The sequence below is a fragment of the Solea solea genome, chromosome 21 (genome assembly GCF_958295425.1).
Source record: "Solea solea chromosome 21, fSolSol10.1, whole genome shotgun sequence".
NCBI lineage: Eukaryota > Metazoa > Chordata > Actinopteri > Pleuronectiformes > Soleidae > Solea > Solea solea.
Window position 1 is genome coordinate 3208881 of NC_081154.1, and position 24692 is coordinate 3233572.

The window sequence follows — 24692 nt, forward strand, 5'->3', positions numbered from 1 at the left end:
TATGTAAGAGGGATCAAGATCGATAAACCATTAAAAATGCTAATTATGAAATGTTATTTTTTTTTTAATTTGTTATGAAGATAAAATTCAGCTCTGAGTCTGAGTTGCGTGATTTTTCTGTGAGTCATAGAGCTGGAGGGAGGAAAAGACAAAGGGGGTGTGGTCAGTGCGCATCAGGTATTCACCCATTCACACCCACATCATTTACTGTATATAATCCCGGGAGAGGAGAGAAGAGGAGAGGAGAGCAGCAGCAGCTGACTACACCAGAAACACAACAGTGGAAAAAGTAAGTACTTTTTTTCTTTCTTTCTTTTTTAAACTACAATGACTTCATGCACAGGTGTTTGCGTAAAAGCGCACACATAGTTCACGAAGTATAGTTGAGAGATAAATGAGTGTGTTTCTCCTCTTCCTCCTCCTCCTCCTCCTCCTCAGATGTGCAGCATGTTCAGGTCGTGGATGATGCTCGCAGCGCTGGTCCTGTGCCTGCTCGCGTGCTTGAGCAGCTTCGCGGACGCGTACCCTCCCAAACCGGAGAGTCCCGGCAGCAACGCCTCGCAGGCGGAGTGGGCCAAGTACCACGCGGCTGTCAGGCATTATGTCAACCTCATCACCAGGCAGAGGTGAGTCGGCGAATAATACAGAATAACAAAAAAAGCAACGTTTCCACGGAGCTCTGCACTCTGATGAATCATTAATAAACCTTCATCACAGTTTACTTAAAGTCATTAACTTGTGCAATGTACATTATGGTATGTAGTATAATAGTGTGGTGATACTTTAGGTACATGTTTATGGTGATGGAGTGTTAAAAAGGAGGTACTATTACAATAATTATTTTATTTATTGTTATTTTTAAGTGGTGTCCAGGCTGACAAGCTGTGATAACACCTTTATATACAAATATATATTAGGTATATTGATCATATTTTAAGTTTAAGTTAACTTTAATCCCGTAGATATATAGATGTAAAGATAGATATTTTTGTGTATATGCCTCCAAGTTTTTGTCTTTGTGTTAATGCACGCTGCTTAAAACAATCGTTTACCTTCCTGCCCTAAATTTACAGCATTGGTAATTATCTAAATAGTTTTTTAATGTCTCTCTTATGGTTAATAATACACCATGTATGTAGCTCTTTAACCAAAATGATATTTTTAATGCTTAAAAAAACTGGAAACACATTAATATTTCTTGATTAAGACATCAAATTATACTTATTTACTTGTCTTCATGAACAGAAAAATGAGTCTTTAGTGCTTGAATGTTGTGCTTTTATGATTAATTTACTGACTTTTCCGTGAGTCAGGCTCAAATTTGGGTATAAAAAGGAATGAATTCAGTTTGTTTTTTGCCAAATAAATAACAAGTTTTTATCGTTTTTATGACAGGTGGTGTAATACATTAGTTAAGCACTGTATATATAAATAAACTTTCCCTGCTGTATCATAGTATATAGTTGAAATTCATCCCACATACGTTTCCTAATGTTATTAAAAAGCTACTACTTGGTGAACACTATGAAATAAGATGTTTATTACCATAATGTTACTTCCCTATTACTACATTATCACCTTATTGTTTCCATGTTGTAACTGTAACAATAAAAACATAAATAAATAAACAGGGGAGAGAGAGATTAATATTAAGTTTCTAGCTCATTGACAAGCTGTGGTTTAAATTCCTGCATAAAAACACATGGTTTTTCAGGCCAAACCAAGAGTTTTCAGACGCCAGTCAACACTTCATTATTGTATTTTCTCGTTATAATGACGCTGGAGTAATGAGTCGGACGACAGGAGCCTGGTGTCTTGCTGTGGTGATGAGCATATGCAGTTCAGCTCTAGTAAAAGCTGAAATTGTAGAAAGATCATAACACAACATGGTTTTACTCTAAAGCTCTGCAGTGAAACACCTTTTCTTTCAGGTTTTCCACAGTTTTTTTTCTGCCTAAAACGTGGAATGACCACAAGTAAATAACTGTAATCAAACACACTGTTCCCACACGTTTTCTATTGAATGCTGCCGTGCTGTTGGTGTGTAGTTTTCTGGTGACGGAGCCTGAGTGTACGCCCATCACCGTTAGCCCCCTCACTGCTCTGTAATTAACCAGGCTTGATCTGTCATTAAAATTCAAACGGCTGTCGCAGCCTGAGGAAGATCAACTCAGCGGCCAACGGATTGATTTTGCACTGAGAAGCTCGTTTGTCGTTTTCCTTCCTTCCTTGGAAACTGTTTGGAAAATTCCTTCCTATTCCCTTTTCCTCTCAGATCATTGATTTTCTGGATTGCAGTTGTAGGGATTGTGGTGCTGATAAAAACATGAACATAGGGCACCGTTAACCTCCTCTGTTTCGTGGGGCTGGTGTTCAGCCGACTGTTGACTTATACATACAATTCTCTGATTAATCATTAGAACACAAAGAATTTCAGCTGCTTTTTCCCATTACTGTGTTAATGACATTTTTTTTTATCATTTTCGCCAACTTTATAAACACGCCTGAGCAAAAAAAGTACTCAGAATGTTTAAAATCAGATTGCATTTGTGAAAAACAGTCTTTATATCACGACTACAAATGCAATACTAAAATGAATCATATCTTTGACATTTTTTAAAGCCTGAATATGTGACCTATAGACACACACACCCCCAGGATGTCCATATATAGGGAGTTGTGTATTATTCCCACAGCAATTTAACATGGGTGCACTAAGTACCAATGGTTAATGTATGTCACAATGATCATGATCACATGTGGATGTTTGGTTTGTGTGCAGGTACGGGAAGAGGTCGACCCCCGAGCAGGCGGTGGCGTGGCTGCTGTTTGGAGCTGATTCAAACCAAGACACTGAGCCACGGTGAGAGACGCCAATATTTAAAATACAGATTGTAAACAACAGCAGGAGAACAACATAATAACTTTAAATTGTTCAAAAGGGGTGTCGGATGAAGTCAGTATCCCTTCTAGTCCATTATTTTAACTTTTATTCTCTGTAAACTCTACAAAAACAAAACAAAAATGAAGAAATAACCCACACTGAACCAAAACTCTGAAGCTGTAAACAGACTATTCAGAGACAATAGTCTGTTGGAGTTTGATTCATTATTTTTTTTTTATTCAAAAACAACACGGTCAAATGAAGAATTCCACATAAAGCAAGGGCAGCACTCTCCGTCTTCCATTATAATCTGAATTATGTGACACCAGTAATCTGTTTGTCATGGTCAATAAAAAGGAGAACACGCTGCTGTTTCATGTCCCATTAGCAAACAGTTTTGAGGAGAAGGTAACACATTATTACTGTCATCTTCTAACATGATTGATTGTGTGTGTGTGTGTGGACACATGCAGCAGCAGCAGCAGCAGCAGCAGCAGCAGCAGCAGCAGCAGATGCTGCGTTTAGTGTCGATGCAGCACATTATCAAACTAATCCATATTGCAGAGCGTTCACGCTGCTGCTGTTCGGCTCCTCGTTCGTTCTCTTTTATGTTCTCACAGATCCTTGTCGTGTCACAGACGCATGTTTTTCAGGATGAAGTGTAAATGTCTTCTTTCTTCTTCTTTTTTCTTTCACTGCAGCTCCGACTACATCGATCAGTGGTGACAAGACCTGCACTGGACTCTGTGACTCTGCATCTTTAATTATGATTTCATGTGCATGCTAATCTCCCTCTGTTTCTCTGCTCCTCCTTTTTCCATCTGTTTGTTAGTTCGTTTCACCCAAAATGTACATAATTTCTATCAAAAATCAACCCACTTTACAATGAAGATTGAATGGAATAAAGTGAATTAAAGTATTAAACAGACTGCAGTTACTCCAGTAGCCACTAGATGGCACTAAATCACCAGGTAGCGCGTTGGTTAAACCCTGTAGATGCTTCTCTTGTATTGGTTCTCACGTCGACGCCAGGAGGAGACGAGCTGTAACTTCACACACACACACACACACGGGGGGGAAGAAACACGCCACGATACAGGACGCAAATCGTCGGTGGGCATCGATCCTGTGGTGACAGTGGATCAGTGCGCAGCGCGCGCAGAGCAGCCGCTGGGCCTTTCAATCAATGGATCTATTTGTGAGAGCCGTTGTAGGTTAAGGTTTGCAGTTTGTGTGTGCGTGTGTTTGTGCGTGTTTGTGTGCGTGTGCGCTGCCGTGGAAGTGACTGCAGAGATTAAAAGGAGAAGAGGAGCTGCCGAGACGCAGGAACCGCGAGGCGGACGCTGGAGATTCACCTCAGACACCAGGAACCACGCAGGTGAGAGCTTCACCCTTTCACCCAGCTGTGTGTGTGTGTGTGTGTGCGTGCGTGTGTTTTCCACGAAGGAAACGCAGTGTTCCGTCCTGCAGTTTCCACGCAAAGCCTTTCCAGAGATGTGGTCCACCTTCCAGGTGCATGGACACTCTGTGGCTGCACGCAGACACTTGTGTCTCCTAAATAACTCACTATTATAATATATATAATATATAATAATAATATTATTTTAAGACTTTGAAAACATTTCATTATTGAGTTTACGCACATTTGGCACCAGATCCGCAGCGGTGGCGCTTCTTTAATTGACCTCGTGACAATTGAAACATCCGTATCTATGGCAACCGGACTCACGTGTATCTCAGCGTGCACGTGCTCTAACTGGGCGCGGGTGGTGTTGGGGTAATAAGAAAGAAAGGCAGAATGAAAGATTAATGTTCTTAACAAAGCGTGGATGAAGTGGACGGACATGCGCGCGTCCTGTGCCAATGGCCTAGTGCGCATGCCCACTCTCACTTTAACAACGCGCACGTGGTGACCAACACGTCATCCATCATTGAGATGAAGGGTTTCATGTCCAAGTTGATTTAATTGTCTGTTATGACAGAGACAGTTTAAAGGTGCAGTCACAAAAACAGTGATGTTTTTGTTTTATCTCTGTGGTGGAATTATTCAAATGACCTTAACAGGAACTGGAGATTATTATCTCCATGAGAACAGAACTTCACTCTTGCATCACAAAAGAAGTATGAAAATGTTAAGAAAGTCACAGCCTTCACCAACGTTTGAAACTGATATCTTTTATTTTATTTTTTGAGCATTTTTATAAAATATAAAATATTAACATGTAATGGCGTAGCTATAGCTTAATGTCCGAAAAACAGCAATCAATCATCAGCAAATTTCTCATGGACATCTGTAGTCATGTCCACTTTCACCTCCCAAAAACCAAAGCTGAAACCCCACCATTAATAAATAATAATTAATTATCTGTGGATCTTTGTTTCTTATGGACGCACTCGTACATTAAGCTACGTTAAGCTTTTTCTCTATAACCAGAGGGTGGAGGGTAGTAAAAATGATCAATTCCAAGGCAAAAGGCCAGATTGACACTCTGATATAATAAAATACATGTATTACACTTTAATGGAGGTGAGATTAAAGATTAAGTTTGAATGAGTTTCAATGGGACATTTTTTGCGCTTAAGGACACGAGTGTAACACTTGTTTGTTCACAGTGTATTTTAGCCTCACTGTAGGAGCTGAGCTGGAAATAAAATAAATAATCTTATACCATATTCCTGAGCACAGCCAAAATGATAATAACAGTCCCTAAAGTGAGTATTTTCTCTGTAAGTTTCCCCCAAAGTTTTTGTCACGCACAAATTTCGCTGTCATTGGCTGTGACATTGATTTACTTTATTCCGCGGCAGCGTCCTCAAAGAAATAAGAGCCGGGTCCTTTAATGAAATCCTGGCGGGGCTGTGGTTGTAAACCCTTCCCACGGGGTGTACTTCACCTCTCAGTGGTTCGTACATGACATTTAATTCCAATTACACCAATTACAATCTGTGCCGAGCCGAGCGAAAAGGAAGACTTGTAAAAAAAAAGTGAGAAGATCGGCTTTATTGGGTGTCTTATTTTCAGGGGATATCTAGGTCAATCTTGCTTTAGTGGGCTGTTTGTAATCTTTAGTCTCATAGAAATACGTGGGAAGAAAGACATCATGCATGAAATCGGAATAATGACACTGTTTAAGATTCTCTGAGTGGCTCCTGTGGCTGAGTTGGCTCACGAGTCCTTGAGCTGTTAGTCGATTATTAATCATTTAGGATTTGAATTTTCATGGCGTGATGAGATGAAGTTTTGTCATAAACCTTTTGCTCAGTCTGATCCCAGGAAAATACATGAAGTGATCTTTCTCTTTCAATGCTAATGCTTGTTGCCCAAGCAGGTTTTAATTAAATTACCTTAACCCTTTAACTCCTTTAACCCTCAAAATGTCTGGACTGATTTTTGTTTATTTTAATCATAAAAGCACCACAGAATGTCCTGTAACTGAGTGCTTTTGTCATTTGTTTCAGAATGACTTCCAATATCTGGCATTTATTTCCAATTTACTGCAGGTTAAAATACTGTTTTAACTATTTAATTAATTATTATTATTTATTTAGAAAAGCACTGCAGTTGTACACGAACAACAGATAACTCTGAAATTGGAATAGTAAGAAACATATTTACATTTGTTTGAGTCTTTGTTTAAATGTGCAAAGACAGGCCATAATTGAAATTACCGTAATAACCATGCGTCGGCTTTGACGTGCGACTTCTCAGCTTTCTGAAACCGTTGGAATTTTTAACGATAGCAACCTGTAAAATACGCGTAAGTACGGTAACGCAAAGTGCGCTCGGGTTTCAAAGGGTTAACGTTGCTATTTTTGTCTCCAGGTTTAATCATACTGGTGTTTTCTTTAAGGCATTTGAAGTATTTTAGTATAATCAGTATTTTAAGAATCATATAAACTCTGACAGGATCACTCTGTATTTTAACATATTGATTAATTCCACTGTCATTTCCTCACACCACCAGCTGCCGTGTATTGAAGCAAAGCTCAAAGATTTTTTAACAAATCCAATTTTAGCTCGCGCTTATTACTATTTTACGCATTTTTCCTTGTTACCATGGCAAAGCGGTGGGGGTGGGGGGTTGGGGGTGGTTGGGGGGGCGAAAAAGAGAAAGAAAAAAAACACGAAGAGCTACTCACGGTTGTCTTGGATACAACAGTTTTCCCTTGTAAAGTAATGAGAGGAGCTGAACCTGTGGGAGCACAGGGTTATTTATAGGCCTGACGCCATGCTGCATGTGTGGATTAGGTCTTGTTTGGTCGATGGTGTGTGTGTGTGTGTGTGTGTGTGTGTGTGTGTGTGTGTGTGTGTGTGTGTGTGTGAGCATGCTTACAGGCTTTAAGCAGCCTCACTGTGGGAGCAGAGCTCAAGGCATTTTACACTTGCCGTGCAACACCTGGGCTCCATCCTCTGACATGGCTCCTGAAAGAAAACGTGCTGGAAGACGCCTGAAAAAATGAGTTAAAATAAAACAAAATAAAATAAATAATATAGACATGTACCCCGCCTTTCGCCCCCATGTCAGCTGAGATTGGCACGGCACCCCGCCGCGACCCTCCTGTGGAGGATAAAGCGGTAGAAGATGAGTGAGTGAGTGAGTGAGTGAGTGAGTGAGTGAGTGAATATAGACATTTACAACTGAATATTTGTTTTGTTTGGGAGCACAGGTCTTTTACTCCTTGAAAACAAAAAAGTATTCTAGCAGAGACAAAGAGAAAAGGGATTTAAATGAGATAAATCATAATTATCCATCGTGAAACCTTAATTTTTAGAGAAAAGTTGGTTGTAACAAGTATCTTCTGGTGTTTAGATGTAAAGACCAGAGATTGTTACACATATGCAAGTCACAAGCAAGTCTTAACCTTCAAGTCTCAAGCAAGTCTTAACCTTCAAGTCTCAAGAAAGTCTTAAGTCTTAACCTTCAAGTCTCAAGCAAGTCTTAACCTTCAAGTCTCATGCAAGTCTTAACCTTCAAGTCTCAAGAAAGTCTTAAGCCTTAACCTTCGAGTCTTAACCTTCAAGTCTCAAGCAAGTCTTAAGCCTTAACCTTCGAGTCTTAACCTTCAAGTCTCAAGCAAGTCTTAAGCCTTAACCTTCAAGTCTTAACCTTCAAGTCTCAAGAAAGTCTTAAGTCTTAACCATCAAGTCTTAACCTCCAAGTCTCAAGCAAGTCTTAAGTCATTCTTGCAAGAATCAAGGCAAAATTAAAGTTAAATTTGCCCTAACATTATTATATTACTATAAAATAATTCCAAAATAGTGAGAAATTTGCCATTCCACATTTTGAAGCCAATATATCTTCAATTAAAATGCATAATTAACATACTTCATACTTGATGTTATACGGGCTTATTAATATCATCTTATCTTATTATTAAATCTTTTTAATCCATGTCTGTAGGGTTGCCAGGTTTGTAAGTTACAGGTGAAATTGTGATGGTTTTTCCATGAGTCAGTAACAATGGTTAAATAAATAAAGCTGTTATTTTTCCAATTATGGCATCATGTGTTAGGGATGAGGAACAAAGAGGTTAGAATACAAATGTATAGAAATCAGTGATGATGGCCAATCCTTTCTTTGTACTTTTATCTGTTACATAAGGTTTTAAGTACAAATACATCTCTTGTCTTCAATGATTTTTAGGGATAAATATTATTGGATATAACTTAAATACAGTGTAATAATAGTGATGTTCTGGTGACATGATGAAAACAAAAAAAAGAACTGCAGCAAGTGTCTGATTGTGTGTTGTGACTAAAGAATTATTAAAATGACATACGACTGGGCTTGAAGACATTTGGATATTAGTGTTTGATAATAAATGAGCGGCTGGCTAAGCCGTGGGAGTTAGAAGAGAGTGAAAGACGATTTAGAAATATTAGCCGCTAAAGCAGAAAGAAGAGAAATGTGATCCCATCTAAGGGAATGAATTCATTTTATTAAATAAATTTGATTGAGCGAATGAGACGAGAAGCGTTTGAAAATGCAGCAGTCATTACTTAACGTCACTGTTACTGCCCCCATGAGGCCATTTAGTGTAATTCCTCAGGCGTTCTGTGACACTGTACTGGAGACGTTATGGATATAGTCTCAGTTTATGTCGCACACTGTATTGATTATTTGAATTGACTTGTATTGTTTTTAGTGGATTTTTCCCCCTGCTATTGTATTGTATGTGATATTATTTTATGTATATTGATGAATTAATTGACTACAAATCACATTGATGATGATGACGATGATGATGGAGGAGGAGAAACAGGTTTTTTTATATGTTGACAAAGGCGGCTGGTGACCCTGTGGTGACGTCGCCGCGCTCTGACCCCCACGCCACTGGTTTGTCATATAGACAGCTATCGTCATGGCAACCAGGAATTAGCACCCTTGGATACCAGAGTCTCCCTCATCATCAGCTGTGCTCATTTCTTCCTCACCATTGTTCTTGTTTGACACACACACACACACACACACACACACCGAGTTTTCTTCTCTGCGGCTCTTAATTGCTCTTCTCTCTCTCTGCGTGCGTGCGTTTCATCAATTCCTCCCATATTTGATCACAGGACACCAGATGCTGCGCCGTCCTCCGCTCCCTTCCTGTGACGCTGTTTCTCGAGGCCTCATCGGGCTTAAACGGATCAATTACAATCAACAGAGATCCTCTCTGAGTTAATGTTAGCCGCCCCGTCTTTCCAACTGTTGCTAATAATATTCCAGATATAAGGTAAGACGTTGGTGCGTGACTGGACAAGTGAGGAAGGACCAAAGTGGTTTTCTTTGCCATTGCTAAGATTTCCCTCTGATCCCTCTGTGTGTGTGTGTGTGTGTGTGTTGAACCTCTAAATCCGCTCAAACCCAAACACCACTGTTCCAGCCTTAATTCCTCCTCAGCGCTCTCGACAACTGGGGGGATTTTTACATACATATTCACGATCAATACTTCATCAGTGCGGCTCCCTCACTCCCCCTGCTCTCTCTCTCTTTTTTTTTATTGCAGTTGAACGAACAGTTTTTGTGGCGGATACTGCGAGGGACCGATCTTCAACATGCCCGTGGCAACATCCAGCTCGGACTCAGGTAAGTGGCTCGGTTTTCGCTGTGCTGTTATCCCAGCACACAGGACATTTACTCTTGTGTCCTTCCCCTGTCGTCCACTAGGGCACACATGCTCGTCAAATGTGTGGCGTTTTCTATCGCATGTTTTGTTTTTCAAATAATAGCTTAAGCCGTCAGGGGCAAAAGGGAAATTTGAAGTAAAGGTGTAAAGTAGGGCTGTCAGTCGAAAAAAATGAACTAATTAATCGCGCAATTTATCTCTTATCTGCTTATAACAGATATTTATTTATATAAAATGGAATGAATGTACACAAAAAGTACATTTCAATTCAATTTAATGGCTTTCTTTAAACTTTACTTTAAACACAGTTTCTCTCCTGTGAAGCACAAATTTGGCATAAAAAAAGGCATCTTTCTTACGTTCTAGTTAAATTTGAACAGTCTAAAGCATATTTACAAATTTGAATTTCCAACTCTCTGCTCTATGGCGACAAAGACGCTGATTCTCTGGCTTCCTGCAGCAGCGAGAGTGAAATTACCGTAATAACCACACACTGGCTTATACGTGCAACTTCTCCGCTTTCAGAAACTGTTGGAATTTTTCTGATAGCACAAACCGTCGCGTAATTACTGCAATGCAAAGTGCGCTTGTGCAAACGTGTCGTCGGTGATACGCTCGGTGTTAAAGGGTTAAAAATGGACATCAGAAATCCTGTTTCTTACTTTTCACCATTAAGACAATGACTCCAGTGCCGAGAACCCGTTTCTTCTTTTATCTTTGTTCTTTTTTTTTGTTTAAAAATGCTCTTTTTCCACATCATGTATACTGTATTTTGGCACCGATATTAAAGCATTAGAATAATTTATTCTGGGTTTTTTGTGCCAAGTAAATCTACAACTTTGACCTGGCACAAATCAACGATTCCAGCGCGGTTCCTCCCGACGCTCGAGCCGCAGACATAAAAGATTGAAAAGCCGCGGCCAGATTTATGATTAATTAAAGGCAATAAGAATATTGCCAAGTGAGCCAAGTGTAGAACTCACCGCTCGTATTTGATTATGCTGTAATAAAAAATCAAAAAAAGCTGCTGGATGGAGGGAGAAAAGCAGCTCCAGGGTTTGTGTTTTTGTAACACGCTGCCAGTCACTCTTGATTTCTGCTTTAGCCGTGGGCTACGCTCTAGATCTGCAGCGCTCTTAGGAACACACGGAAATTTGTCTCTCCTTTTTTTCCTCTAAACACATTCTAAAGGATTTCAGCTTAAGTCTTATTTTCTGAAGAGAAGGTGAACGAGAGGTCAGTGTTGATTTGAAAGCAGTGAGACAGTATTTTACAAGTGTCGACGAAGACGCTGCGGATATTTGTTTCCTGGTTTTATGAGCTGACGAGCAGGATAAACATAATCTGTGTTTCTCTACACAGACTGTGTAGAAAAGTGGACGTAGTATTCCGGTTGACAGTTTTTTAAAATCAAAATAAAGTGGCTGTCCCATGTGCTGGGCTTTAAGATAAGATAAGATGGTTCTTTGTTTGTCCCACAGTGGGGAAATTTACATTGTTACAGCAGCAAAGACAGTAAAGATAAAGATAATAAATAATAAACGTATATATAACATATAAAGATATTTACGACAGAGTATTAGGGCCACGTTGAGAAAACATTTTTTTCACAGACTTCGAGAACAAAGTCCCAACCCACGAGAATAAAGACGCAAATTCACGACTTTAAGTCGTAATATTCCAACCTGTTGTCTTAGAAGAGGAGAGTTGTTAAACTGGCGGCCGTGGAGCATTTTGTGGAATTGTACTTTAGAATAGGTTTCACAAACAAAGAGATACTTCATCTTTTGGCACATCAGCATCACACTGTCATAAGTATCAGGACTTTAAAAAGTATATGCAAGAAATCTGAAGAAAATTGTCTATTTTCCTCTAAATGGGAACATAATTGGCCCCCATGACATCTATTGAAGAAGTACGGTGGCCTGGAAGTGCAAACTAGAGTTGCAACTAACGATTATTTTCATAATCGATTCATCTGTCGATTCTTTTCTCGACGAATCGAGCAATCGTTTGGTCCATAAAATGTCAGAAAACGTGGGAAAACCTGGAAACGATGATGCGCTTAAACGTCTCTTTTTTGTCAACAAACCAAAAATGATACACTTTGAATAATAGTTTTGTTATATGGAGCAAAGTAGTTTAGTATTTAGTATTACAAATCCGTGATTCTTGACACTTTTTTTATGTATAGTGTATGTGTCTGTTTTTAACTATGTGTTTTACTGTAAAGTGACATAAATACATTTAAATAAAATTAAGTATTATTATTATTACTAACAAACATAATATTTAACGTAATATTGAACAAAAAAACTGCCAAAATGAGGCTTGTCGAATGACATTAAAACGTTTATTTTATAGAATTTACTAATACAGGGCAATGGCAAATGTTTGATATAAGAAGTAGTAAAAAGTCGTTTTATTTTATTTTAAAAGTTTATTTTGAAAGCCAGGTTAAAAGGAAGTGGTGCTGTAAAATATTATTGTGTGTCAAGAAAAAGAACGCCACGCCTCTTTGGTTTCTAGTGGAACAGTATCGGTGAAATTTGTTTCGGCTTTTGTAAAAATTTGTTTCGGCTTTTGTAAAAATTTGTTTCAGCTTTTGTTTCGGCTTTTGTAAAAATTTGTTTCGGCTTTTGTGATTAAGTATTTTACGTTTTGTGAATTGGTTTTCAAAAATTATAAATGTGTCTCTTTAGCTTTGTGAAGTGTTAGCATTTCCGGGCGACCGCAAAGAGGAGCTAGCTGAAACTAGCAAATGATGTCATTAACTCGTCAGGAAAACGTTGACTCACATAAATCAAGTGAGAAGTCTTTGAATGGAAGTCTTCCCATTGACTTCCATTCAAATGGAGTTCTTTCTGCCCCCTGGTGGCTGACGGCTACTTTCATCGGAATCTAATTCACAGTCCACGGTTTCTGCTTGTGTCTGTGACCAAACCCTTCATCCAACGAGTCACCTTTTTCCCCTCCTCTCTCCTCCATTAACTCTCCCAGGGAAGGAGGGTACATCTCTTCTTCCTCCTCCTCCTCTTCACGTTACGCACACACCTCCTTGTGCTCGTGCACACAGCTCTCTCTCATCTGCATTCATTCATGCGGAGGAGAAAATGCTCAGCCAGGCGTAGCTTATACACATTCATGTCAAGAACAGGTGGAGGAAGAAGTAGGAGACAGGGTTTTTTTTGTTGTGGCAGAAAGAAAAAGACACTCGGGGAGTAAGATAGGGAGGAGAGAGGGAGAGGGAGAGGGAGAAAGAAGGAGAGGTGGATTTCTCCATCTGCCTCAGATACTGTATTGGGTGTGTAAGTGTGAGCACAGTCGTCAGGTGCTGCTTCACCATGGCTGGCAGCCTGTTTGGAAGGCTTTCCCTGGAGGACTTGGCCAACTCCCTGGAGGGCCTGGAAATCAAGCTGGAAGGAGAAGGTAAGAGCACAGGGTGTGACACGGGGACGCAGGGATGATGGTTTTTTAAAAATCAAATAAGACCTTTTTTTTTGTCACAGAGAGTTGAAAACTAAAGACGGGATTATTTAAAGTTCAAGTACCACATGCGTGTGCACGTGTTGGCGACTGTGTTTCAAACCCTTCCTTTGTCAGCGTGTGATGAAGACGAGCAGAGACGGTTTGAGACCCGGGGCAACGCTGTCTGAGCGGTGCTTCTAAATATTCACTAAAGGATGTTAGTGTGTTTCTGAAAATGTGTCACGTTGAAGGCAACGCAGAGTTAGAGATGGAAAGATGAGGATACTGTGTGTGTGTGTGTGTGTGTGTTTTGTTGTTGTACTGAATGATGAATGCACAGTGAAAGTTTGCTCACAGTGCCATACATGCCATTCATAATTCATGCTCCGGTTCATTAATACTGCACAGAGTTGCGTTCTACACAGTCACGTGTTCACAGCGTGTCGTCCACTTCCGCGTCTATTTACGTAGCATGCGTTGTTGACCCATCGCACGCGCTGTAAGTGAAACACTGCAGGATTATGGATGAAAAAAAGAAAGACGCAAAGCAGCAGCAGCAGCGGCGTCTCTGACGGTGTCGTGTTTAATTTGTCAAGTTTTTGAAGAGCAGCGTGGGGAACGCTGTTGCCAATTCTGTTGCGTGTCAAGACAACAGCCGTAAATCACACTCGCTTTCTGTCACGGAGCGGGTTTTATTCCGCCTGTCACTTCAGTGCACGTATGTTTGTGTGTGTGTGGGGGGGGGGGGAGGGTTTGCAGTGTTGCTCTGACACTGGCAATTATTTCATCCGTGTCGCGTCTATGTTTCTTTCATTAGCTGCAACAAAAGATATGTGTGTGTATATATGTGTATATATAGGTATATGTATATATATATATATATATATATATGTATATATATATATATATATATATATATATGTATATATATATATATATATATATATATATATACATACATACATATATATGTATGTATGTATGTACAGATTTATTTCTTTATTTTGAGGGATTTCTTCACTCTCACTGTGAGGTGGTAACGGGAGCCCCTGTTCATTTGCAAAATGTCAACAAATATCACGAGTGTCGTCTCCAGCGGTGACCTTTAGCCGGCTAATAAGGCGGTCCAGTTCCCACCCGGTAACACTGCTAAGCGTCACCATGGCGATGGGAATGGCTTAAATGGGCCTCATTCAGCTGATTAGAGGAGGGTACTTTCAAGTACTTCTCCCCCCCCCAGAAATGTGACCTCTCACGGGACAAACACACGGTGGTCATAACTTAAAGTGACTTTAAAACTAAGTTTGAACCTGAAAACAAATACTCAACAAGTTCCCTGTTTTCCCTTTTTGTCCCTAGTTTTTAGGCCGTATGAACAAAAAACATGATTATAGCGCCTTTATTATAATAATAATAATAATAACAATAATAATCATGCATAATGTGTTTGTATTATATAAAGCATGATTTCAGGAACAGTTTGTTTTAGAGAAAATGAGCGGATTCATTATCTAACCAAGGATGACTAGACTCAAGTGGCTTTTTATTGTCAAAAGACAGGGTCTGTTTGTAATCAAAAGTGCTCAAGATGGTGCGTTCAAGGGTCTTGAAGTAGCTGAATGGATGGAATTCAGCCATCATCTCATTTCAATTTGAGTGGGAAAAAAATGCTGATTGCGCTCCGTTTCCTTAGAAACTAAACGTACGTCCTTGTGATCCCTTCACTGTTTTCGCTCTACAGCAGTGATTATCTTAGTTAGTTATGTCTGATGATGTCATCTAGCAGGACTGTGTGGGTGTTTACAGACGCCAAATGTCACTCCTTTATTTATAGGGGAAAAAAATAAAAGATCTGTGTTGCATGTGCTTCTGTGTATCTTAATTACTCGTATTAGACCTAATGAGCTGAAACCTGCAGGAGCAGAGGCCTCATTCTTCACAGGTGGACAAACATCTGTGGACTCTAACCACAGAGTTCTGTCCAAATAATTTCACCCCTGGACAGCAATTAAATTTTGTTTTGATTGAAAACTATACTCCGCTGTATTCAACTGTTTTGATGGCTGAAGAGTCCCAGTACCTGACTTCTTTGAAACAGGAGAAGCTCATTTCAGGCCCAGATATTTATTCATAAATTCAACTTTAATTTGTAAGAAAATTAACTAAAAGGAAATTATTTACAGTGTATATGTACAAGTGAAAATGCAAACAAGTAACACACAACGTCTACTATGTTTCTCCAACGCTGTCAATAAAAAACTGGCTCCGCCTTTCAGACAGTTCCTCCAATCATCACACAGGAGCCAGTGTCCACGCCCCCGTCCACTGCTTCATTGACTCCCAGAGAAGTAGAGCTTCCATGGAAGTGACAGTTTTGCCGCATTTGCCCAATCGCCGCCGAGCTCACCCTATTCTGTGTCGCCTATCGTCCCATAGAGAAGAGTTGAAGCTGAGCTTCAAGTGGTTTTAACGCGGAGGCTGCTACGGGAATACGAAAATCACGTAAGACGATCCGTCGTCCGTGATAAACAGCTGATTCTGAACGAACAAGTGACAACTTTTTAAGAGGAAGCTGAGCTTCTCTTGCTGCCTTAGAACACAATGTTTTTTAAGAGTCATAGGGAATAGCACTATACTTGCCTTTATGAGGACTATGGTGGTCAGGTCTTCTGTACGACCCTCATGTGGAGGATAAAGCGGTAGATAATGAGTGAGTGACTAAGCCTGTAGTGACGTCGGTAGACCCTGGATGATTAGGCTTATTTGTCCATTACACAATGGCTGTGCCCACACAACATTCCCTGGCCTGCTTGGTTTGGTATTGGAGCAGCTGGACTTATTAATCTTGACATTTGTTGACCATAACTTTATCCTCATTTTACCTGCTATGTCTGTACACATCTGAGTATACTCCGTACCATAAGGGCGTTAAGAAAATAAGAATGAAGAAAGCCATTTTGTTAGCACAAATTAATCATATTACTCAGATTATAAATTAATCGGTGTATAAATGATTAATCAGTTCTGGAACACGCCACCATGGGATGCGGTGAATCCAATATTCTGCCTGGATATTAATCTTTGTCCATCTGAGGGCTTGATGGTAATTATATTTGCAGAGGAGCAGGGAGCAGAATCACTAAGAGAAAGTACTTCATAACAATGTCTTTGGAGTCTTTTAATACATCGAGTTCCAACGTCGTCCCCCAGCATGTTGATTTCTGTCACTTATGCAGAAAAACACGTATGCAGAGCGTGATGGAGGAGAGGACTGCTCAGATATTACACAGAATAAAGTGTTTTTTTATTCCTGCACAATGGAAAGCTCCAACATTGACCTTCTCCACTGAAAGTGTTAGGATTAATCACCGCCAGGTCTTTGCTGGCTGTAACTTTCATTGTCCTTTCAAAGTGTAGCTGTGTCCGTGAACAATCGGCTCATTTTTCACACTGAAAGGTTTTGTCATGCAAAGCAAAAAAATTCAATTGAATTAATTTTTCTGACATTGTCCCGATCAACTTTACCTTTTGTTCATTATTTCACGTAGATAACACTTTCAAATGTTTGGTATCATGAGGGCAAATCAGAAATCGGAGGTGGAAAGAGACCCCATGAGAATCCAGCATGGAGAAAGACCGACCCAGTCTATTTTCCACGCTCCCTCAGCTCCCTTCTCCATCCTCTCCCCAACTGCCACTCCATAGCAACCAACAGCCTTCACCTAGCGCTGGCTTAACAGCTTGTTGTTGTTGTTCCTCCTCCGCGGCTGTGCTGTAACCACACAAAAAAAACAACAGCCTAGATTTGGTTAAGACCGCCTCTGTGACATCGGGTTTAATTGTAACTATCCTTGGAGGTGGAATGGCTCTCGGATGAGAGCTTAATGGACACAACAAGCTTTAATTTGGTTTCCTTGTGATTACATGTGACAAAGAATCTGTTATTCTTTGTCGCCTTGTGATGCACGCGGTCGAGTCGAATGACACGTTTGCTCTCTTCCCCCCGTTTAGTCACTTTCAGATTTAGACTCCTTTCCCTCCTTAAATGCAGTGGTACACAAACAGGTTGTGAGAACTCATGTGAGAACACACCAGGAGAAAGCGTGTGTTCAGCCTCCTGATCTCCTGGATGTTCCAGAGAGTTCTTGGTGTCGTGGTTAGCCTGGAGTTTGCATGTTCTCTCCGAGTGTGCGTGGGTTTTCTCCGGGTTTTCCACAGTTCCTAAAACATGCAATATGGGGAATCGGTAAATTAGACACTCTAAATTGACCGTGAGAGTGAATGGTTGTTTGTCTCTATATGTGGCCCTGTGATGGACTGGAGATCTGTCCAGGGTGTGTACCCAACCAGCTTGGCACAGCTCCCCCTCCCACGACCCTCATAGGGAGGATAAAGTGGTAGAAGATGGATGGATAATTGTAGAGTTCATGTCTCTGCAGGTGCGATGAAATAGTGGGAAAAAACACGAGCTGTTCAGGTCTGAAAATAGCTTTTAAATGTGCAGTTTCCCCCCGCTGCAACAGGAAGTTCTGTAGTACACGACGTGCCGTGTCACTGGTCCAGAGATTCCGCCTCAGTCCCCTTTTGTGTGCTCTTACGCGTTCGCCTGCTTAATGGAGTTCTATAACGGTATCAACTTACACGGTATAATGTGGGGATTTCAGGGCTCAGTGGAGCAAAATAAACGACTTCCACTTGACTTCACCGCTCACCGAACGTCCACGTGTGTGACTGAAGGTGCTTAAACGAGCAGACGGAAGATTGAATAAATAAATAACCAAAAAAGTTCCGGCCATACAGTTTTATTGTAAGTTTACATAAGGAGAGGGGGCGTGGCTTTATACGACACAAAATACTCCACCTGCATCCTAATGTGGACATTACTTTTAATAGAACGTTGAAGTTTGACCTTAAATAATGTGTAAATGTTTGACCTCCTCAGCCGCCAGTCCTCTATTGTCGTTCCTTTAAAGCGTGCAACAAAATTAGGGAAGCAACCTCTTATTTGTCCATGTAGAGAGAAGAAGAAAGGGAGCAGAGAAAGAGGACAAGCTGGATTTTTAATAATCCCTATGAATAATAGAAGGACCCCAGGCATACTCAGCACTGGGAAAATGATTTTTATTTATTCTCCACTTCCTTTCTCACCTTTCCTCGATCCGGTCCACATCATGGTAAGTTACAGGCTGCCTGTACCACGTCTTCCTGCAGATGTTTAAGCTCAATGTGCCTGATGTTCACTGAGGAAAAGAGGAAATCATTAAAACAAAAAAAAAAAACAACGCACATGTGGTGACGCAGAGATAAGCCGACCTCAGGAAACCAAGATAACCTTATTATTCAGTAGAGGCCACGGTCAGGTCGTTGTCCTCCGGCCTCCTTGTCTTTATAGCTTTATCTTTTATGTAAAGCCATTATTGGGGGCGGGATCTTTATGGCTTCTTTATGGCCGTGCGATAAACGTGGAGACACTTCAGTGCCAAAAATAGCTGTCTAATAACTCTTGTGTCATCATTTCTTTTCTTTTAGCGCTTGTCTTTAAAAGTGAAGAGATGTCCCAGACAGCTCTGCTGAGCAGTCGGAAAGTGTTTAGTAAGTTCTTGACAAACCTGAACTGCACACACACACACACACACACACACGTCACACACACGTCACACACACCTTTTGAGTTTACTTTGCCCTGCGACTGAAACTCATTCTCCATTTTTATAGGTTTAGGGTTTTTGAAGTTTTGGCGTGTATGAGGTGCAGACACATATTCAGAAGGAACGAGGAAAACAGAGTTCATCATTCATGAGCTTGCTTTAAGTCCACAATGTCTTAAGAATACTGTATGTTTGCCACTTGTTCTGGCAGGAAACTGAAGTTTGTCGCTTTGTAAATCGCTCACGGCCTTCAAACAAAGATCTTGATCCTCACTTGCCTCCATCACTACATTCAGATGTGTTATTTTGTGACTGTGGTGTTTGAAACCCTTTGTCTGCATTTATCTAATTAACACAAACATATACTAAACGAACAAGGCAGCAGTAGACCGGCATCTCCTGTGTCCCTGCAAACTAAAAAGCCTTAGTTTTCTCTGTGGACTTCGGTGCGGGAGAGTGAGCGATTTACAAACATCAGTTTCTTGCCAGATAATGCTTTTGTGACCGGGAGAAAGGTGACCTACATGTCCTTAAAAGAAAGTTGTGTTTCCACTGGCATAGTCCCTGGTACCTGCTACTTTTTTTTTTTAGTACCTGCTCTGGTGAGGTTCCAAGCGAGCTGAGGTGATACTATGCCAGACTGCTGGCCACTGATTGGTCAGAGTGCCGTCACAGGAAGAGATGTCCGACATAAGAATCAAAGCCGAACAATGCCGAACTGTAGATCAGTTAAAAAGACTTAACAATCCTTAAACACGTGGGTTTATCTCCAACAATTACCAGGGAAATGTCTAAAATCTCAATATTTAACAGGAGGAGTCTGGTGTATTTAGTGTATTTCAGTCCAGTGACTGTGTCAGACGGAGTCTGTGCTCATGGAGGAAGTACTGATTCTAATGATTCAGTTACACTGAAAACAACTGCTTTACACGTCACTCGTGGAAATCACCGCAGTTTCATGCAGCCATGCAGTGATGACTCCGCCCACGTTTAGTAGGTACTATTTTTGTAGTGGAAATGCAACCTGTGCCGTGCCGTGCCGTGCCGTGCCGAGGCAAGGTGAGGTGGGAGCGTAGTGGAAAAGGGCCAATAGGTTTTATCATGTGAGCCTTTTGTGAAGTGCTTAAAAGCCATGTTTTCAGTAAGAGTCTATTTTATTTTAGAAATGTTATTAGATTTTAGATATTTTAGTATCAGCTCAGCTCACTTGGAACCTCACCAGAGCAGGTACTAAAGAAGTACTCGTACTATCTCTAAAAGATAAGCAAAATGAAGTGAGTAGAGTCAAGGCCAGAACTATATAGTGGAGAAGCATCATAAGGCTGGTACAACAGGACAGTTGCCTCCATAAACCTGGATTTCTGGGGGTCTTCACAGATTCTGATTATGTGTCACTACCTCATACAACCACACTTCAAAAACCCCCCCCTTACCTTTTGTTTGCTGTGTTGGTTTGTTGTGTCGTAGATTCCACCGTGCCAGGATTTTATTGTGCACCCTGGTCTTTCCAGACCGTCCTTCATCCTGTCTTCTGCAAAGATGATGAAAACATGAATCCACCGAGAGCGTTTATTATTGTCCCTGCAGTCTGAACTCATCATCAGAACCATTTCCCTCCCCAGTGAAAGGCACGAGACATATGGTGTGAGGAGCTTGTGGTGAATCACCAACCTTAATAAAAGCTTTTGGAAACAAAAGCCTCGCCGTCTAAATTAAGAAAAACAAGTGTTCCCTGCATGAGAGGGAGAAAATGCCAACTCTCCTCTCATTAATCTGCCGGCTGGTGATATCAATGTGTTTGTTTCCCTCATCTGTCACTTCTGTCGCTGGAAATACTTTGAAGCTGAACCTCGTGTTACCTCCACTGGATTGATGACACTGTTTGTTGTTGTCGTTTGATTTTATATCTTTGATATAAGTGTGTGTGTGTGTGTGTGTGTGTGTGTCATTTATGTTCCTTCTTCTGGGCGAAGAAGGAAAACAAAAAAATCCAGAATTTCCAGCCTCTAAGATGTATTTTTAGTACATTTTGTACCATAAAAATATTTATTCTTTCTGCAGTTTTTGTTCAGATGGAATGTTTTTGTGTGTGTGGGAGAGAGAGAGAGAGAGAGAGAGAGAGGGAGAGGGAGAGGGAGAGGAAGTTTGGGAGCTGTGGGAGAAAGATACTGTTGTGTCTGTCAGACTTGAGTAGGGGAATAAGTGAGAGAGGTTAAATTGCTTTGGGAAAAGATGTGAGGCAGCTCCCTCTTCCTCTTCCTCCCTCGCGCTCCCTCCTTCTCAAGCCCATGTGAACTCATGTAAATGTGCCGTGTGCTCCTCCGCTGACGTGATCCGCTCCGTCCGCTTCTCACTCGCGTGGCGGCGGGAATGAAAGGAGAGGAGTGAAATAGACTGAACTGTATTATTCTTTCTCTCTCTGTGTGTGTGTGTGTGTGTGTGTGTGTAGCCATGCATCAGGCCCTGGACACGCTGAGTGACAGCACCAGCTCCACAACCGCCAACGACCTGGATCTCATCTTCCTCAAAGGCATCATGGAGAGTCCAGTGGTGAGAAGAAGTTTTTATGCTGTCAATATTCAAGCTTGAAGATTCAGGATTAAATGTGTGGCTAATTCGACGGTTGACAGTTGAGTTTGACTGTTTTCTTCATGCATGAAAACGTACAAATTGACAATACAGTGTTGCATTTCTCAGACTTTTTACCCCTTGGTAATTTGTCATGGGAATATTACACAACGCCTTATATGGACATCCTGGGGGTGTGTGTTCATAGGTCACATATTCAGGCTTTACAAAGTGCTTATGTTATGATTCATTTTATATCGCATTTTCAGTAGCGTCATAAAGCAGCGATAATTGTGCAGAAAATCACAAAATAGACGCGTTTTCTTTTCTTTTTGTTCATAAAAAACGAGCCGAGTGAACTTTGATCTGTGACTGTGTTTCCAAATTTTACAAATTCAATCCGATTTTAAACATTTTCAGTAGTTTTTGCTCAGGTTTGTTTATATAGTTGGTGAAAAGTTCTAAATAACTGTGTGCACAATAAGAGGCTTTTATTCAAACATTACAAAACGGAAATCTAGAAATGTAACCACAGTTTGAAAAGTAGTTTTTATGTCATTCTCAGAAAAATGTCAGGAATTCTTTCCTTTTATAAGTTGAGGCCGTGGCAGCAAAAATCGAATAAAAACTCAGAATGTAAAGACACACACATAAAACAACGCTGCGTAAACTTTGACCACGAGATAATAAACACTACAGGTTCATTTAACTGCTGCTCGCTAAAATATCACGGTTTCTATTAAGGCTCAGTTTTTATTGATCAGTTCTCTCTCTCTCTCTCTCTCTGTGTGTTTCTAAAAATGTTGTTGTCATTTCCATGCAGGCAGTTTTTTTGGGCGTGTTTTAACACCATTAACTGTGAAATTGCACTCGTGAGACGTCTTTATTTATTTATTTATTTATTTATTTATTTATTTAGTTATTTCTTCCTGACATTCTCCCTAGCTGTCAGTCATTTTAACAAGGCACCGACCGAGCAGGGGACTGCACACAGCAGTCAGTGAACCTGGTCGTTATCCCAGCTGACTACTCGATTGTCGCACTGACACAAGTGCTGGTGGAGCAGCAGCTATTTCTGATCAGTGTAGAATACAGAAATAAAACTGAGGGGAAAAGCAGTTGATACACATTGATGTGGAGACTCGTTCTACACTGCGGGTTCTTAGGGCGTAAATACCACAAAGTTTGAGAACGAAGAAGTGGAATATTTGAATACATTCCCATGTGGCATTATGGGAATGTCTTCTGTAGCTGACGTCACGCAGTCCCGTCACAACGCTTGGACTTAAAACAACATCTGTTCAAACCCAGAGACACACGTGTATCGGGTCTTACGTCAGGCAACTTAATCTTTCATAAAAAGTGAAGATGGTGGATCGCTGTAGTGTCCAGGGAACATTTTGAAGATCCTGAGAGATTCTACAAGCAATGGATTCTGCTTACAGAGTGCACAACAGTGGTGGTTTCTGGTCTTTGAAACAGGGGAAGCTCATTCCAGAACCCAGTTATTTATTCATAAATTGTCACATAAGTTCAACTACAACAATGAAACATTGCGATAATTATGTATGTACAAACGAAAATGGTCTATATATCGCCGCGCAAATAACACACAACGAGCAGCTGTTTGTCTACAAACTTCCCTCGCAGAATCCACACAGGACTGAGGTCGATTAAGTGCCGCTGTCGCCTATGTTTCTGCAACGCTGTCAATCAAGAACTGGTTCCGCCTTTCATACAGCTTGTGCCCGCCTACTGCTCCATTGACTCCCGGAGAAGCTGAGCTTCCGTGGAAGTGACAGTTTTGTCCAATCACAGTCGAGGCTCACCGCAGTGGGAAAAAAAGCTACTCTGTGTCTTCATCCAAGAACTCCTGGCAATTATGTTTTACCTTAAACTTAAAAATGTGAAAGTGGCACTTAAAAAAACTCTTATCTGTATCTGTAGTTTGACCTGAAATCCTGTAAAAGCCTCAGTGATTTAAGAGTGAAGATAGTCTGTGTATCAGGTTGTTTTCCAACACTGGAGACTTTTTGCACCTTTTCTGCATAAAAGCAGATGATGAAAGTCAATTCCACACTTCACCTCGCGTTAAGCCCCTTTTTATGAAACCAATCCCGATGAGTTATTCCTGTTTATAAGTGATGTCTTTGTTACGCGGTAAAAGGACTCGGCTTCCCACAACATCTCACGTTCTTCTTCTCCTCCTGTCACTCATCCATCTCCACTTCTTGCCAAGAGCAGTTTCACATGTCTCTTTAAAAGGAAAGGAAAAATAAAATGCACTGCTGCAGAAGATGCAGTGCACATAGTGGAAGTCATAATTCTCCTTCGTGTGGAAAAGCACATTCGCAGTCGGTGTTAGTTGAGTTATCGTGGAAGCTGCTTTTCAAATTCTTATTTCTCTTTCTCTCTCTTTCTTTGTTTTTGATTACTTTCAAACTCTGGACTGATGGATCTGTCCTCGGATGAAGAAGAAGTCATTACTTCTGTTTTTGTTTGTGATTCAGAGGGTGGATAACAGGGTTTTCTTTTCGCTCTCCTTTAAGATAATGTCATTGCGTGTTTGTGCAAGAAATAACTTTATACTTATACTGAATGAAATCAGATACAGTATGTAGAGCGAGTATGTCGAGGTGTGGATTGGGGTTTTCATTTAAATTTTGGGTTGTTTTGGTCTTGATTCCTTTTCAAAAAACAAACCAAAACAACCCACTTATGGGTTGTTTTGGTTTGTTTTTTTGTTGGGTGTAGATGAGGGTGGAGCTAAAAAAGAAAAACTAAAAAGAACACAATTAATAAAGCAAAAATAATCTAAATAGTGACATGATGAAGTGCAATATCCGAATCAGAAGACGCTGAAATGATTTAATGAGGATAATTTGCGTTAAAACAGCTATATGAAGAATTCTTCAGAAATTCAACAACCCCAAAAACACAGAAAATGTCAAATATTTAAGATTTTGACATCTTTTCAGGATAATTACAATAGATTATTCAATTTA

General features: G+C 40.5%; 2 protein-coding genes across 7 annotated transcripts in view; both read left to right on the top strand.

Annotated features, from left to right (window-relative positions):
* The first annotated feature begins 200 nt into the window (after positions 1-200).
* On the top strand, positions 201-3808 carry pyyb (peptide YYb). Its single transcript, XM_058621286.1, has 4 exons — positions 201-289; positions 439-626; positions 2783-2863; positions 3586-3808. Exons 2-4 carry the CDS (start codon positions 439-441, stop codon positions 3608-3610), a joined length of 294 nt encoding a protein of 97 aa, XP_058477269.1. The 5' UTR covers positions 201-289; the 3' UTR covers positions 3611-3808.
* Positions 3809-3945: 137 nt separating this feature from the next.
* The window catches only part of mpp2b (MAGUK p55 scaffold protein 2b), a 33674-nt gene continuing 12927 nt past the window's right edge, over positions 3946-24692 (top strand). The window contains exons 1-4 of one of the 6 annotated variants that reach the window (XM_058620681.1): positions 3946-4262; positions 9884-9963; positions 19001-19063; positions 21569-21669. In XM_058620681.1, the coding sequence (XP_058476664.1) occupies positions 9933-9963; positions 19001-19063; positions 21569-21669 (195 nt within the window). In that variant the 5' untranslated portion in view covers positions 3946-4262; positions 9884-9932. Of the gene's footprint in view, positions 4263-9569; positions 9611-9883; positions 9964-12835; positions 13433-19000; positions 19064-21568; positions 21670-24692 lie in introns of those variants that run through there. The other 5 variants (XM_058620680.1, XM_058620683.1, XM_058620684.1 and 2 more) reach the window with 5 other exon arrangements.

What these genes read in the sequence shown, in the direction of transcription:
- pyyb (XM_058621286.1), top strand. Translation starts at nt 439, where the DNA reads ATGTGCAGCATGTTCAGGTCGTGGATGATGCTCGCAGCGCTGGTCCTG. An exon ending in AACCTCATCACCAGGCAGAG is followed by an intron (nt 627 to 2,782) that starts GTGAGTCGGCGA and finishes GTTTGTGTGCAG; the next exon opens with GTACGGGAAGAGGTCGACCC. An exon ending in AACCAAGACACTGAGCCACG is followed by an intron (nt 2,864 to 3,585) that starts GTGAGAGACGCC and finishes CTTTCACTGCAG; the next exon opens with CTCCGACTACATCGATCAGT.